The sequence below is a fragment of the Humulus lupulus genome, chromosome 2 (genome assembly GCF_963169125.1).
Source record: "Humulus lupulus chromosome 2, drHumLupu1.1, whole genome shotgun sequence".
In the NCBI taxonomy this organism is placed as follows: Eukaryota; Viridiplantae; Streptophyta; class Magnoliopsida; order Rosales; family Cannabaceae; genus Humulus; species Humulus lupulus.
In genome coordinates this window covers 16,641,310-16,658,780 of record NC_084794.1, presented here as the reverse complement: position 1 = coordinate 16,658,780, position 17,471 = coordinate 16,641,310, and the positions used below count along the sequence as shown (strand labels likewise).

Sequence of the window (17,471 nt, the reverse complement as noted above, 5' to 3'; positions counted from 1 at the left end):
ATAAATAAAGAGATATTGGTTGATTGGTATTGGTTCATCTAACGGTGAAAAAAAAAAAGACTCTTGGAATGATGGCAGTGCAAAAATAATAAATACCGTGTAGACACGGTTTGGACAGTCCCATCCGAACTGAAACCATCATTTTTTCATTTATTGCCTTGCGTGTGAATCTGTTAATATATATTTCATTTATTAATATTTGACCTTCTGTGTCTTTTAACGTTTACGCTTCAGATTGTAGCTCAAACAAGAGAACAATGGCTTCCAAAAAAAAAATTGGTAGGAAATCTTCACGTTCCAGAAAGGAGTTTGCTCAATCAAACAACTGGTCCGACTATTCTACAGGCAGCACTCCGTACTACTCTGATGACTTTGAAGTCAATGTAAACCACGACCAAGGTTTTCACCCAAACCCTCCACCCACTATGTCGCCGTCCATTGAAATCCAAGAGAGGTCAGCCAATATTGTTTTGCATGAACTCTCTTCTGACACCAGCGATGCGGAGGAACAACAAAGAATGGGAGGCAAGAAATGTGGGGACGGGGAGGAAGGTATTCATTTTCTACCCATTCTTAACTTTGTAATTTATAATTTTTGGTAATCAGCCCAACATATGAGTTATATCTATTTTTAATTTAGTTTGTTGAACATAGTTTTTATTTCAAATCAGATGATGAATATAATCTATTAATGTTGTTATATACTAAAAAATGTTGTCCTAATTTATTAACCCTCGGCGTTATGAGGAATCTCTTTCAAGCCAATGGATATAAGAGCAATGGGTGCTTCTGTGCAGACTACACCGACTTCGGTGCTTCCCCATATGCATCTGAGGAGGCACAACCATCGTCGCCGCTATTGACGGTGATATATCCACAACTCTTCCAACACTATACCATGAGCAAACTCGATGACATCGAAATCAGACAAATGGAGTGCAATAAGAAAATAGATCGCCTGTCTTCTCAGATGGCTGCCTACTTCAATGGTGCTGGTCCCAAACCTACTCCATCCACAACAGGTCCATCTACTGGAATCAACAACGGTAATGATAAATAGTTATGTATTATCGTTGGGAGGTTTCTACAGTTTTAAGGATTAAGTACTATATTTTCGTCGAGTTTGAACTTGTTTGGGGTTACGGAACAGACTCAATATTTTGTATGGTTTGTGTTAGTAAACACGACTTTTGCCTGGAACTACTTCACAATCTGTTTTGGACATGCCCCTTGTAGTACTAATTATGCGTTGGAAGCAAAGACCTGATTTTGCTATAGACAATGGCTTAAGTTTTTATTTTAGTATTGTCGTTCCTGTTTATTAAGGTTAATGTGCCTCTACATCAATTCTGAGTATGTTTGTTTTAGGGCTGTTTACACATGTGTATAAATAATAACAACTTTGTTTGAAATTTTATACCCACAACATATTAATTAATTATTATTATATATAACAGATTTTATTTAATTTAATAAATAATTAAGGGTGTGATTGGTATAGAATTCTAATCAGATTTTATGTTTTTAAAATTTAAAAGTTGTGGACGTACACAAAAATCTTGTTTGGTTTATCATTTTTGAAAATAATTTTTAAAAACAAACTCTAATTTATCAAAGGATTTAGGAAATGATGTTTTCACGTTTTCTTACTTGTTTTTTATGTTCTCATTATATATTAATAGACTTTTTACATTTTTTTTAAGGTCTATGTTATGTACAATAATTTCTCTTTACTGACAAATTTTTTTTTTCTTTCTACACTTCTGGTGTTAAATTATTTACTCTCTTTTTTTTAATAAAAAGGATATTTTCTTCAATTTTAAATTCTTATTCACCTTTATAACTATATTTATTAAAATATTTAATTGTAAAATTATACAAAGGGATTCTAATTTATAATATATTTTTTAAAATAAAATTAAGGTAATGATAAAATATTTTATAAAATAAAGATTACAAAAAAAAATTACTATTAATAAATAAATATAAATTTATCATTTCAATTCTACACTAAAAGTTAAATATTATAAAATAAAAATAGCCAACAAAGTAAAATATTTTTCTAACTCCACAAATTGTAAATTGAGTTTTTTTTTTTAAAAACAAAATTTCTTCCTAATTTTCTTTAATTTTTCTTTACAGTCTTGATTTTTTGTTCTTCTGTCCTTTTTACAAGTCAATTACTTTTTAAAATCTTTATCTATATAAATTTAGTAAAATAATTAATTATAAAATCATATAACAACATAATTTAATTCTAATTTACAATTTATTTTCTAAAAAAATTCATTGATCAAATAAATAATCACGTAAAACAAAAATAGTAATTTTTAATTTATTATTTTAACAAAATTTTAATTTATTATATTTGACAAATTAAAATATGTAAGATATTCACTGTTTTTAACACAGTAGAATTTCTTGAAAAAACTACATTAGTTTTTAGGCTATTAGATGTGCTGAGAATTTAGACAAAATATTATAATTTAATAGAAAGAAAACAAGTGTGTCAGACTCACATGTGATATATAAAAAATTTCGGTATGTACAAAAAAAAAAAAGAAAAAAAGGTAGATAGCTTTATTAACTTTAACACATACACACTTTGAATATGTAGATAAATTTGTAGAGATCCAAGTATGGCCGAATTGCCACATGCCTAGTGAGCCGCAAAAATTGACTTAGCATGCAAGGCAGGCTCCCAAAAAATACAAATGCTATAAAAAGACAAATTCTCACATCTTAAAACGTCTCTGACATTTATTAAGTTTATTTTTTATTGATTTAAACTAAAAAAAAAATAAAAAAAATAAAAGAACAAATATTATTTTAATGTAGAAAAAATTAAACTTTGCTTTCTTCCACTATCTGACTGTGTTTGTCTTCGTTTACAACTTTTGTGTGGCTAATGGTGCTTTGTCCTCCTCTTGGTGAAAGAAGTTCAGTTCCCGTATCATCTTCATCAACTGAGCTCTACATCGACATCAATGGTGGAAGAAGTGGTGTGAAACCCATTGTAGTGGCGAGACGGAAGAGGTGGTGGTGGTCGTGGCTTTCGGGGTTCATCGACGATGGCGTGAAAATGGTGGTTGTAGTGGTCATCGTTAGCTAGCATGACAGAGGTGATGGTGGTGGTCTACCGTGATTGAAGAAAATGAGTAAGCTAGAAATACGGGATGAATAGGGAATAAAAAATGGGGGTTTATTAAACTTGTTTTAAATTTCTAAAGTTTGACATGGAGGAAGACAACAAAATTTATTTTTTTATATTAAAGTTTGTTACAGTTGTATACTTTTTTAATATTAAATAATATGTAGTTTTAATTTTTTTATTTGGATTCAATTAAAACTAAACTTATTAAATGTCACCCCTTTTAGGTGTGGCACGTTTTAATATTTGCAAGTGTACTGCCATGTTGGCTCGCGATAAAATTCTACCGCATTTCTCACCAAAAAATTATCTGCACTCACACTGATTATTATTGATAACAAATCCCGTTGTGTTATATAAAAACAAAGCATTAATTATGATTGACAATAGCTTACTTTACAATTTCTGACTGACAAAGTTTTTATAATTTTTTTTAAAAAAAAAAATTAAAAGCCCACACAAAATAAATACCACCGGTAATAAAATTAAAAATAAAGGATCACAAACACAATTACACTAGTAATAAAATTTTAATTGATGTGGCGGATTACTATTGGGTAGCCATGGTTTAGTATTGGGAAATTAGACAGGTGGTGATGATGTACTAGATCTGAGTTATGTTCACATTAAATGTTCACAGGTTGGTTTAATATAAATGAAAATTGTGATATTCTTTTGGATATACCGGTCATGTTTCACATGTCATAATGACCATAGGAGTAGTTAACAGAAATTATATATTTTTATTGTTCATTAATTGTTTTATCCTACACTCTAACCCAAACATTAACAAAGCACAAGTGATTCGTGTTTTTCTTCCTCATACCAGAAAAAAACCAAACAACTTCAATAATTCAAACAATGTTGCGTGGATTCAGGCCAAGTCCTCTGTGAAGCAATCTGGAGTTAATCGACGAAAAGAGGGCCATTGAAAATCGCTCTCAGGGACTCCATCCCAGGTTATATGCCTCCCACCTTATCTATAAAATTACAATGTAGTTAACCTTTACACACACCATATACTCTTCAAGATTGTGTAAAACGTTGATATTCATTGTAACTTTTAACCTCATTACCAATTTTTATGTGGAATTGATTAAACAATTTAATGCATGATTTATCTTTTAAAAATGGAATCCTCTAGAGTTGTTGAACGTTTCACATTAACCAAAGGTAAACATAAAATTTAAAAATTGGTAAAGTTTATACTGAGTTACAATATGTTAGCATATGAGTGAAGTTAGTTGAAAAGAAATGATAAATCTTGCTAATTATAAATGTGATACGATTGTTTTATATTGATACCTATGTGAAAGTATACCTCCTGAGATAAAGTCATAGTAGGAGTTGATTTATTTATACACTCTTTAACACTGAAATCCTTTATTTTGGTTATATTTAACAGGACGGGAAGTGAAATGGTTTTTTATAATGGAGAAGAGAATGTGGATGGGGAATTGCAGATCAGTGAAATGGAAGAAATAGAACAACTATAAGGAGAAAATAATTTTGAACCACGAACGTTTGCAGGACTGGATTTGGCAGATTATGAGGACCCAACTGTGTTGGATAAGGAAGGAGAGGGAAATTTTTCAAAGTTTAGAATCTTTGAAAACCCACTAGAATTGAGTAAGAACACCCTAATAGGCCATGTTTTTGAGACACTGGACCTTGCAGAGGAATTTATATATGCATATGGAAGAGTGATTGGATTTAGCATTCGAAAAGGTCACATGAGGAAGAATAGCGCTGGCCAGATTCGCGAGCGAGAGTGGGTGTGCTCTAGGGAAGGGTCTAGGTTAGAGGCAAATTTAAATAGGCAGGATAAAAAAACGGAACTGAAGAAAATTACCAGAGTCCATTGTAAGGTTGTATTCCGGGTTAATCTGATTAAGTGTAGTGGTAAATGGAGTTGCAAGGAGTTCTCAACAGATCACTCACATCCGGTCACCATCAATGACCACAAGCAGTTTCTACGGTCCAACAGGTTTGTGTCACCTGGTGATCTTCAGCAGGCAAAGTCAATGAAGGATGCAGGTGTTAGAACATGCCACATAATGTCGTACATGGCCGACAAGGTGGGGGTTTATCATAAATTGTCGTTCACGGTGAAAGACCTGTACAATCGTATGTCTGCTGCAACAAATGTGCAGTTTGCAGGATCGGACGCGGGTCGTGCTGTCGGGTATCTAGAGCATAAAGCTGATCACGATCCGAGATTTTATGGAATATTCTCGTACGACAACAAAAGACGACTTTTGAACTTGTTTTGGGCGGATGGGAAGTCAAGACTGGACTATGAGATGTATGGACATGCAATCGCATTTGACTCAACATATAAGACCAATAGTTATGGCAAACCGTTACTTGTATGGGTGGGAGTCAACAACCATTTCAGGACTACCATACTAGGCCTTGCAATTCTCGCAAACGAGTCTGCAAGCAGCTACATGTGGGCGACACGAGCCTTTTTAGAATGTATGGATGAGGCTCAACCCAAAACAGTTGTCATCGATGGCGATGAGGCGATTGCAACAGAAGGAGGGGATAGTTGTAATGTCCCAAATTTCCTAATAAGGTTTAGGACCTTGATTAGGAGGCCGGGAGGGCCATAATTGATTTATTATAGTATTTAATGATTATATGCATGTTTACGTGACTTATATTATTATATGATGGTGAATGCATGCATATGGGAGAACTTATTATTGTGAGGGTATTCTGGTAATTTGGCCGCTGTGGGCGTAACTGTATATCTTGGGTGCATGATTGTGATTAATTAATATAGCCACATTATAAGGTGGATTGGTTCGAGCTAGTCGACATGAGACGATCATGAGATGCGAGAGTTTGGTCTGGTCATAACAGGTATAAGTTCGGGGCTCGGGGTGAGTCTCGGGGTGAATTTAATGATTAGAGCATTACCGGGAATTGAAGGGTAATGGGATATGGCTTATTGGTGTTTGAGAATATTGGGAATAGCGGGAATTGGAGGATGTTAATTGTGATTAATGAAATAGGTGTGAAAGGACGGTTTTGCCCTTGGTGGTTGCTAAGGTTTTATTCTAGACCTAAGGGTATTTAGGTCTTTTTACCCTAAGAGATATATATCAGCTTTTAAGTGTTAGAAAGTTGTGGAAATTCAGGGGAAAAACAGAGCTTCTCTTCCTTCTCTCCCGATGGATTTTTCTTCCTCTTTTCTCTTTGGATTTTCAAGCTCAGTTTGAGGAATTAAGCCAAGGAACCAAGCTTAGCCAAGCTAGGGTTGTGCTCCACCATTGAAGAGGGTGTGTTGCCAAGATTGAGGTGAGTTTCTAGCCACTAGAACTCTTGGTTTGCTCTGTTTTCTATATTAAGTTTCTGCTGGTTTTTGAGTTGGAAACTTGGGAATTGGTTGGAGTTTTGGCTAGGGTTCTTGGGGTTGTGGTCCTTAGGACATGTGGGGATGGTTTTTGGGTTCATTTGGCACCAAAAATGGGATTTGGAAGCATTGGAATCGAGTTAGAATTGAGGAAGTCGAAGAAGGAAGTTTCTGGGGTGGTGCTGTCTGGGGGTAGCGCTACAGCGCCCATCAGAGGGCGCTATAGCGCTACACAGGGTTTCAGTAGGGCGGTTGTGTTTCTGTCTTGAGCGCTGGGGCGCTAGAAGGGCAGCGCTGTAGCGCTACCCTGTTCTTTCAGAACCCTGTTTTGGGTGTTTTTAAGGGTTTTTGACTTGGGGTTTCAATCTTTAAGGCCCGGGATCGAATCTACTCACTATGTGGGCATGTTTCGAGGTCCCGAGAGTGGGGTTTAGGTTAAGACCCTATCTTTGGTGATTTTCATTAATTGGAGGTTGTTTTGGTTATGACTAGGTGACCGTTAAAGGATTAAGGATCGATCGTTCTCAGGGGTCATTCTCGTTCTAATCCTCACTCGAACCGGAGGTAAGAAAACTACACCCTGTGTATATGAGACATGCATGGTTATTATGATGCATGTTGGTTGATTAATGAGTATGACACGCGTGGTTATTATTGATGCTTGACGGTTGATTATTATGTATGACATGCATGGCTACTCTTGATGCATGTTGGTTGGATATTAAACGTGACATGCATGGCCGTTGTTGGTGCATGTTGGATTGTTGAATATGTTGCACATGATGCATAAGAAACATGTGATTAGGACATGCTCTATATACTGGGTATGATATTGTTCAGAGCTTGAGCCTCTGTGGTTGCGCATGGTCCTATTTGTACTGGTATCTGTTAGTAAGCATGCTAAATACCTTGTTTATGGATATTGGACATGTGATATGTGTTTGGTGGCATGGCTTACTTGTGTATGGCGCTGGCTTATTAGTCAGAATCGACAATAGTGCCAGATCCATCTATGAAGCTGTGACTTATTAGTTAAGTTCACCACGGGTTGAGCACTGGTCGTGCTTTACCGACCCAAGGGTCAGAGGTGGCAGTGCGTTGTGAACGCCGGGCCAAATAAAGATTAGATCTAATCGAGGTTGGCATTGAATGACTCATATGGGGTATTAATGCTGGACCGACCGGAAGGTCAATGAGAACTATAAGCGCTTGCCTGGTCTATGACCAGATGTTTGTGGCCAAGGTATATGACCCCGGTGACTGTTGTCACATGGCTAAGGGACGCTGTCCATTGCACGACTCTAGAGTCGGGAGGAAGGTTATGTTGGTGACCATTCACCATGTACCTGTCCTAACCAAACTTATGAAAGGATCACTTACCAGTTAAGCCCTGGTGACCCTATCGTCACATGGCTGGAAGGAGCGATGCTCATTATTGTGACTTTTGGCTATTGTCACCTATTTGCTTGGACTGATAGTCCTGAATGGTTATTATGATTGTTGTTGACATTATAGCATACTTTATTGGGTTTTCTTGCTGGGCTTCGGCTCACGGGTGCTACGTGGTGCAGGTAAAGGCAAGAGGAAGCTGGACCATCCTTGAGTTGGAGAGCTTAGGTGATGATGTGTACATATGCAGCTGCTCGTCCGCCACGGCCGAGGTTTAAAGTGGAACTAGGATTGAACCCTGTTTTGCCGCTTAGAACGGCCTGTTGTAAATATTTTCTGTAATAAACTCTGAAACTTTATTTTCGGGATCCCAGTGTATATAGTAAACGTTCTAGTGAAACGTTACATCTTAACCAAAGTTTTTAATCCTCAAGCCGCTAATCATACTTAGTTCACGGTTTTGGCCAAATGACTCGATTAGCGAGTTTAGCACTGTTTACAAGGCACACCGTAACGGTCCCTGGAGTTTGGGGCGTTACAGCTTTGATCCCAAATGCAACCCACCGCCTTTGTTATTGGCATATGCACAACAAAGTTGTTAAGAAGGTGAAAGACCCAAGTTTCAGCGAAAGCCTAACAAAGCTCGTGTTCAAGTATTATGATGTTGACGAGTTTGAGGATAAATTCAGTGAAGTTATGATACAGTATGGGTTGCAAGGAAAGAAGTATGGTGCTAAATTGTACAATACAAGACATAAATGGGCAGAGACCTACTTGAGAGGGAACTTTTTCTGTGGCATGTCAACCACCCAACGTAACGAAGGTATTAATGCCGTTCTGAAGAAAAAATTGAACCAGAAGTTGAAGCTATATGAATTTTTTAGGGCCCTTGACATGGCCCTTTCATGGGTTAGGCATCGCGAAGCAACCGATGATTATGAGTCACTGCACACATCACCACAATTAGGAGTGACGAACTTACCAGTTATGGAGGAAGAACTTTCAAGGATATATACAAAGAATATGTTTTTTAAGGTTAGACGACAAATGTCAAAGGAAGGCCAGTACACTGTACTCACAAAAACCATCATGGAGGGTGCTATAATGATGAAACTACACAAGTTTCGTCGGGGACCAAGCCGAGCAGTCTATGCAACTTTTGATCATGACTTTTTTGTCTGTGAATGCCAATATTTTCTTACGTTTGGGATACCATGTAGGCATATGTTTGCCGTAATGAAGCACCAAGACATGTGACACATGCCAAAGTCACTTATTGTGACGCAGTGGACAATTGAAGCTCGGTCGGGAGAGAGTTCAATCTGGAATGATAGTTGTATTCATATTGATAAAACCACCCTCCAAAAGGATAGGTTTGGACAAATAAGTAATCGAATGAATGAGGTTGCCTTCCTCTCGAGTAGGACCGACTATGCACATCGTATTGCTACACTCGAAATTGATCGAATTTGTGCAACATTCAAAGAAGCTTTAGTGATTGGTGGAGATAGTTGCACGTCCAACCTCCCTATGCATAGGGCGTCCCAGTTCATTGTGCAAGACCCAGAATTCACCAAATCTAAGGGGACTGGGAGAATAGCAGGAACAAGAAATAGTGTCGGTAGGAAATGTAGTTTATGCAAGAAGGCTGGTCACAACAAGTTAACATGCCCCAAAAGACTGAAGGGAAAGGAACCGTGTGTCTATTATGAAGATTCCGAAAATGAAGAAGATGACGAATATGCTAATCATGAAGAGGGCAGTCATCAATGGACAGAAAACAAAACATTCAATTTTGAAGAAGATGAAGTGGGAGGCAGTCAAGGAAGAGAGTTTGACTTCAAAGCTTAGTGATTGGTGACCATATTGCGTGGTAGATGAAGAACCAAATGACTACGGTTCAAATCGGTGGAGTAATAGGATTTCTCAAAGTTAGATTCACTCCGTAATTACAAAATGTATGGTTGAGTGATATTAGAAATTAATACTGAACACTATGTTATAAATTTGTAGCAAAACTAATGTGCGGAATACTTGGTCAGCATTTCTATCGATATGGAGGTCTGTCATGGTCTTATAATGATAAAAATACAGTCTCAGGCTCTTTAATGGTTGCATGTTATTTATATTTTGCAACTGTACTTATGCTGATATTAAGTAGCCTTAACCTTATAATAGGTAAACATATTTTATTATTTATTTTCTGAACTCTACATGAACGGGCAGTCCATAGCTCTATGATATAAAGACGGGAAATATCAATTTCCGTAGGTTCATATAGCAATGGGCATTGCTCCATTCGAAATGTCATAAAAAAATTCAAAAATTACAAATAAAAAAGATTAAATTTTAACTGAATTTAATACATCAAATTGGCAGAATCTTATCAAAAATTTACAATAATTATGCTGCAGTATACTGAAAACTAGAAAATACACCAATCATATTTGAAATGAAAAAATAAAAATCAAATTAAAGCCAACACCACAGCCACCTAGCCTTCACCGCTAGCCCATTCATGCCTTATTCATAAAACACAAATTGCTTCAATGTGTCTACTTCCAAAAGTTGACTTTGCTAAAAAATTAAAGTAGTTCGCAAAAGAAGTCCACAAAAATAAAAATAAATGTAGTTCAAATATAATAGTAGGCCATACTTGAACTACCTTTTTTCCCCTTTCACTATGTCCAAACTTTTACCTTTTTTCCCCTTTCACTATGTCCAAACTTTTAAAAGTGGCCTACGTATAATAAAGTCAGACATAACCATGGTTAGTACACTAATTCATCTCAAGCCTTTATACACTTAATATGTAGTTTATATTCATGACGGTGGAATTATTAACCCGGGCCATATGTAATCTTTTGGCAAGTGCCACCTGGATCTGCTCCACTTATTAAAACACAATCAGCTTTTCTTTTTATTTAAAAAAAAATGAAATATAACTTTCTCTATTCTTATTGATATGTTTATTAAAGCAATATTATTGAATAAGCAAAATATTTTTTTGTTTTTTTTCCAACAAAACCCAGCTTGCTCAGTGCTCACTACATCTATCTTACCAAAGTTCCTCGTTTGAAACTAGAAGCCATTACCATGTATGTCTGGACAAATTACTTGCTCCATAAATCCAAAAGCTTCCAATGGAGACAACCTTGATCGTGTCTTTGTGATATTCAAATTGAGAGACGATTCAAGAATCAACGAATTGGAGGTCGTGAAGCTCGATTTGGAAGGCATGGAAGGTTGAGATAGTCTTTTTTCTCTTGAGATCCTTGAGGTCCTTCTCCGCACTGGCATTGTTAACCAAGGTTTGGCAACAAATGCCGAGGTGGGGAGCGTGGCTAAGGGGGATTTGGATTTCTTCTTGTTGGTTATGAGATGAATTATTTCGAATCGATCTATCAAGGATTGCTAGTGGAGCCGTCGGGGCTGTTCGAAGAAGAATTCGTCGATCAGAAAAACCTGCTATAAATATGAACCCTGTTTATATATATATATATATGTATGTATGTATATAAATGCATATCACTTCAAGATTCAGAAACTTATTCTTGGCTCACGCATCTCTTCATCTCAAAACTCAAATTAAATCTAGATTCATTCTCTTCATCTCAAACTTGTACTATAGATCTATAGTATTTCTATTTTCGGTCAAGAAAATTTCTTATTCTCTAGAATCTTTGTTTGGTTTCTTTATAAAATATAAATATTGATGTTGTTTGAGATGTTTGAGTTATATAAGAATTTCCAGAAGTTTTCCCCGATGACTTGCCAGGATTGCCGCCAACTAGAGAAATAGACTTCACGATAGAATTAGTACCGGGCACCGAGCCTATCTCTAAGGCACCATACCGGATGGCACCTACGGAACTCAAGGAGTTAAAGACACAGCTACAAGAACTCCTAGACTTGGGTTTCATTAGGCCAAGCCATTCACCATGGGGAGCTCCGGTACTATTCGTGAAGAAGAAGGACGGAAGTATGCGCATGTGCATAGACTACCGAGAGCTGAATAAAGTAACGATTAAGAACAAATACCCGCTACCTCGGATTGATGATTTGTTTGATCAACTCCGAGGCGCGACTGTATTCTCTAAGATCGATTTACGGTCCAGGTATCATCAGCTCAAGGTAAAGGGGGAAGATATTCCTAAGACAGCCTTTAGGACTCGTTATGGACATTACGAGTTCTTGGTTATGTCTTTTGGTCTTACTAACGCGCCAGCCGCGTTTATGGACTTAATGAATAGGGTCTTCAAGGACTACTTGGATAAATTCGTCGTTGTGTTCATCGACGACATTCTAATTTACTCCAAGGATGAAGTAGAGCACGAGGAACACTTGAGGATGATTTTGACGCGATTGAAGGAGCACCAACTCTACGCGAAGTTCAAGAAATGCGAGTTTTGGCTCTCACAAGTGGCGTTCCTCGGACACATCATATCAAAAGATGGAGTTGCAGTGGATCCATCGAAGGTAGAGGCCGTGAAGGATTGGCCTAGACCAAAGAACGCGTCGGAAGTAAGAAGCTTCCTAGGGCTAGCAGGTTACTATAGAAAGTTTGTAGAGGGCTTTTCTAAGATAGCCACTCCACTCACCAACCTGACCCGGAAGCAACAAAAGTTTAACTGGAATGATAAGTGTGAGGAAAGCTTCCAGTTGCTTAAAGATAAGCTTTGCTCAACACCAGTACTTAGTGTCCCAACACCCAACGACAAGTTCGTTGTCTACTGTGATGCATCAAAGTTAGGATTGGGATGCGTACTGATGCAAAACGACAAGGTGATAGCCTACGCCTCACGTCAGTTAAAGGAGTATGAACAACGCTATCCAACTCACGATATGGAGTTGGCAGCGGTGGTCTTTGCGTTAAAAATCTGGCGCCATTATCTTTACGGAGAACGGTGCGAGATTTATACGGACCACAAAAGTTTAAAATACTTCTTTACGCAGAAGGAGCTCAACATGAGGCAGCGCAGGTGGTTGGAATTAGTAAAGGATTACGACTGCGAAATCCTATACCACCCGGGGAAGGCAAACGTAGTCGCCGATGCACTTAGCCGAAAAAGTTATGGGAACTTAGCAGCCTTATCCGGAATAGAAAAGCCACTACAGCAGGAGCTTATCAGTGCCGGAATAGAAGTGGTTGTAGGCAAGCTGGCTAACTTGTCTATCCAATCGAATATGCTAGAAGACATACGAAATGGTCAGAGACATGATGATTCACTAGCAACGCACATGGATGCAGTCAGAGAAGGCAAGACTACAGATTTATCAATATCCAGTCAAGGTTTATTGAGATATAAGGATCGAGTATGCGTGCCAGACAATCAGAGTATTAAGAAGACGATCCTAGAAGAAGCGCACAATACTCCGTACTCAGTTCATCCAGGGTCTACCAAGATGACTCATGACATCAAGGCAGTCTATTGGTGGCCAGGGATGAAGAAGGACATAGCGGAGTATGTATCTAAGTGTCTGGTATGCCAGCAAGTGAAGGCGGAGCATCAGCGGCCTGCAGGATTATTGCAACCGCTTAGCATACCGGAGTGGAAGTGGGACGATATAGCCATGGACTTCGTGACGGGTCTGCCAAAGACAAATAAGCAGCATGATTCTGCTTGGATAGTCATAGATAGACTAACCAAGTCGGCTCATTTTCTGCCTGTTAAGACTTCTTATACGGCAGACCAATATGCAGACATCTACATCCAAGAGATTGTACGATTGCATGGAATCCCCAAGACGATAGTATCAGATAGAGGATCAGTGTTTACGTCAAGATTTTGGAGAAGCTTACAGCAAGCCATGGGTACTAAGTTAAGTCTTAGTACAGCTTTCCATCCTCAGACAGATGGGCAGTCAGAGCGTACGATTCAGATCTTAGAGGATATGCTACGCGCATGTGTACTTGACTTTGGAGGATCGTGGAACAAGTACTTACCGCTGATCGAGTTCTCGTACAACAACAGCTACCAGTCGACGATCGGAATGGCACCTTATGAGTTGCTATATGGAAGAAGGTGCCGATCACCGTTGCACTGGGACGAGGTAGGAGAAAGGCAGCTTCTAGGGCCCGAAGCTGTTAGGCAAGCTCAAGAAGCAGTAACGCATATTAGACAGCGTATGCTTGTTGCTCAAAGCCGTCAGAAGAGCTATGCGGATACCAAGCGACGCGATGTGGAGTTCCAAGTTGGAGATCAAGTCTTCCTGAAGATATCTCCTATGAAGGGTGTCAAGCGGTTCGGGAAGAAAGGCAAGCTCAGTCCCCGATTCATAGGTCCTTTTGAGATATTGGACAAAGTGGGACCAGTTGCGTATAGACTAGCCCTACCGCCAGCACTAGCCGATAGTCACAACGTCTTCCACATCTCGATGTTACGCAAGTATGTGTCAGACCCATCTCACGTCCTCAAGTACGATACCATAGCGCTCCAGAAAGACTTAAGTTACGAGGAACGACCGGTTAGCATCCTAGATAGGGGGATGAAGCAGTTACGGTCCAAGAGCTTTCCTATAGTTAAAGTCCTATGGAGCAATAGTTCTAAACGCGAGGCAATGTGGGAGTTGGAAGAGGACATGCAGAGCCGGTATCCGGAGTTATTTGGTAAGTAAATTTCGAGGACGAAATTCTTTTTAGTAGGGGAGAATTGTAGAGTCCAAGAACTTTACTTAGCTAATTGTTAGTAGTATTATAGTATGTTTAAGTGTTATCTTTGTTACTATGGATTTTTGGTTCAGACCGGGAGTTATTTGGACATCATAGTAGTACTTATAGATTTTCTAAGTTTAACCTATAGTTTAAGAATATTAAGTATAACCTAAGGTTTGATTAATGTGTCTGATATTAAGGATTATATTATTATATTATAAGGTTTAGACATCAACCAATAGGATTTTAAGCACATGTTTTGAATGGTAATTAAGGATTAAGTATTTTTGAGGATTAAATTAAATAAGGGTAAAAGTTTGAATGTATAGGGTCAGTCAGCAGCCTTGAGTACGTTGAGGGCTTAGTCAAGGCTGTTTAATCCATTCAAACTTAGCTAAAAATGTGTAAATTCGTGTTTAAATATTCAGCCTATGCCGATATATCGCAGCTATAGGGGGCGATATATCGCAGCACGTAGATACGGAAAACACGAATCGATGCACGGTCGCCTCGGGAACAAAGGTCCAGGCGATATATCGCCTATAGGGGGCGATATATCGCCTCCACCAGCATGAATTCAAATACTTTTGAATTCTTTTCCCTTCAGCCATTCAAACTCCTTCAACAGTCCAGCATCTTCTGAACGAGTCTTCAGCCTCTGCTGAACGATTATTCAAATGATTTTCACTTAAAAAGCCATTATTTTTATTCAAGTAAAATCAAGATATTTTCATTCCCAAACTCTATAAATAGGACCTAGTACCCAGCCATTATTCACCATTTGCTCTAAGTTCAAAGGCTGCTAGTGTTAAGTGAGTGTGAGAGTGTAAACACTTGGTTTGGGGAAAAACTATAAGCTTAAACATCATAAGCTTATCAAACACTTTGGGAAGTGAGTTCTATAGTATTTTGGTGAAGGTTAGATTGATCTTGCAATCTTTGAGGTAAACCCAAAACTCTAGTTCTTTTCTGTATTTTTATGTTATTTCCTTTCTCAAAACCTTCTACTCAGTCCCCTAACCTTATTCTTATTTTGGTTAGGGAATCCAAGCTTTTAAGCATATAAGTCGGTAAGTATGTTTTCTATGGTTTAGTCTTTCAATCTCTTTCATTTCATCTCCTTTCTTTAGACTTACTCTTTCTTATGGTTTTAGGAGTGTTCCAACAATCCCAACTCAGTCCATAATCTCGGTAACTTTGGTAAGGAAATAGGCTAGAATCAACATGTTATGTGATTATGTTAAGTCTTTATGTTTTCTTATGAAATTATGTATGTGACTTTGTGTTAGATTTTCCTTACTGGGCATTAGGCTCACTCCTTTCTGTTTATATGCAGGAAAATAAGTTTAGAGGCGGAAAGATTCGTGACGCTTGGAGAATGTGTATCGAAGATGAATGGAGTCAAGGGGCCGAGCGTTATTCGATTCGAGGATATAGTCTCCTTTTATGTTTTTATGGTTTTTATGTGTATTTTCCGCATTATTATGTAATGTCTTTTATTTTAAATCTTGTTTTGTTTTAAAGACAATGGGATCCCATAATCCTTCTTAGTATTCTGTTTCTTTGTAAATAACTCTTATTTTCAAGTTACTCAATAAATTATGGTATTTTCGTAAAAATGTAAGTTTTATGTATAGTTTCGATAATGGTCCAATTAGTCTAGATTAGTGGGTCATTACAATTTTTAAACAAAATGTGTGTTTGTAAACTAAAGTCTTTCAGCAATTATTGCAGAAGCCCAATCACATGGGCCCAATAAGTTGTCAATGACCTATCATCTCTATCATCAACATCTACACATCGAGACTCTCTTCACAGTCCTCATCAATGCTTGCCATGGTCGACTGGTGAGGTAGTCACGTGAATTTAATATCTAAATTTAATACATTCGAAAAAAATTTACTCCCATTTCAAAAGAGACACGGATTTACCGTCCTTTGTTAAGGTTCACAAGTCTCCATTAGTGTGCACTTCAGCCTATTATTCACACCGGCCTCCTCCTAACCGACCACCGAACCATGTAAGCACTGAATGCATTTGTTAGCATCGTTATGGTTTTATATAATTTGTGTTATAATGTTTCCTTAAGTAAAACGTAATTTTTTTTTATTTATGATCGTGGTTCTAGATTTTCTTAGTGATAACAGTAATTGTTTTAAACTTAATTTTTTGAATCAAAACCCCTGCTTTTTCTTATTAGTTATTACACAACTGAAGAATTTTACAATATAGGTGTTAAACTTATTATTGTACCCCTGTTTTATTAATTTTTGATGTCGCATTGTGCAAATACCAGACCAAATGAAGCGCAGACACAGCTTATGCAAAACGGAAGATGAAAAGGACATGAACAAAGTCTGGTATGGAACAAATGAGGAAGTCGTAAGTAACTCCTCAACCAACCAAAGCAAAATAGATTCCTACATGAAAAGAAAAGTCCCCAGCCATGAATTAGTTGTCCAACAAGGACAACATGGTATTCAGTGGCAAAAAAAATCACCCTCTAAGAATTCTTTGACCACAATGCGATTGAATGAGAATTCCCACATATCACAAAAGGTAAATATTGCTAATTTCAACTGGGTTTTTGTGATTGAGGGGGCAATTTAATGTTTATGATGGTGTATGGATACAGTGTTGCATATTTAATGTTTTAAAACCACTAACGTTATTCAATCAATCCACTAACATATGTTATAAATCCAGACAAATTTACTGGACATTACAGGCGCAGGGAATTCTCTACTTGTGTTGAAGTGGTATAATATCCTACCCTCGCCAATTAGAGACCGAATTAGAGTTGCTGGTATGCATGCCCTAGTTGATGGAATCAATCGGTCTGAGATTGACGTTCCACTCATTTAAGCGCTGGCATCAAAATGGTGGGATACAACACACACATTCATTTTTGAAGA

General features: G+C 37.7%; 1 protein-coding gene across 1 annotated transcript; it reads left to right on the top strand.

Moving 5' to 3' along the window:
• The first annotated feature begins 257 nt into the window (after positions 1–257).
• Positions 258–9,752, top strand: LOC133813971 (protein FAR1-RELATED SEQUENCE 5-like). Its single transcript, XM_062246997.1, has 5 exons — positions 258–552; positions 798–1,046; positions 4,682–5,704; positions 8,443–9,077; positions 9,189–9,752. The coding sequence occupies exons 1-5, from the start codon at positions 258–260 to the stop codon at positions 9,750–9,752; spliced, it is 2,766 nt and encodes a 921-aa protein (XP_062102981.1).
• The last annotated feature ends 7,719 nt before the right edge of the window (positions 9,753–17,471 follow it).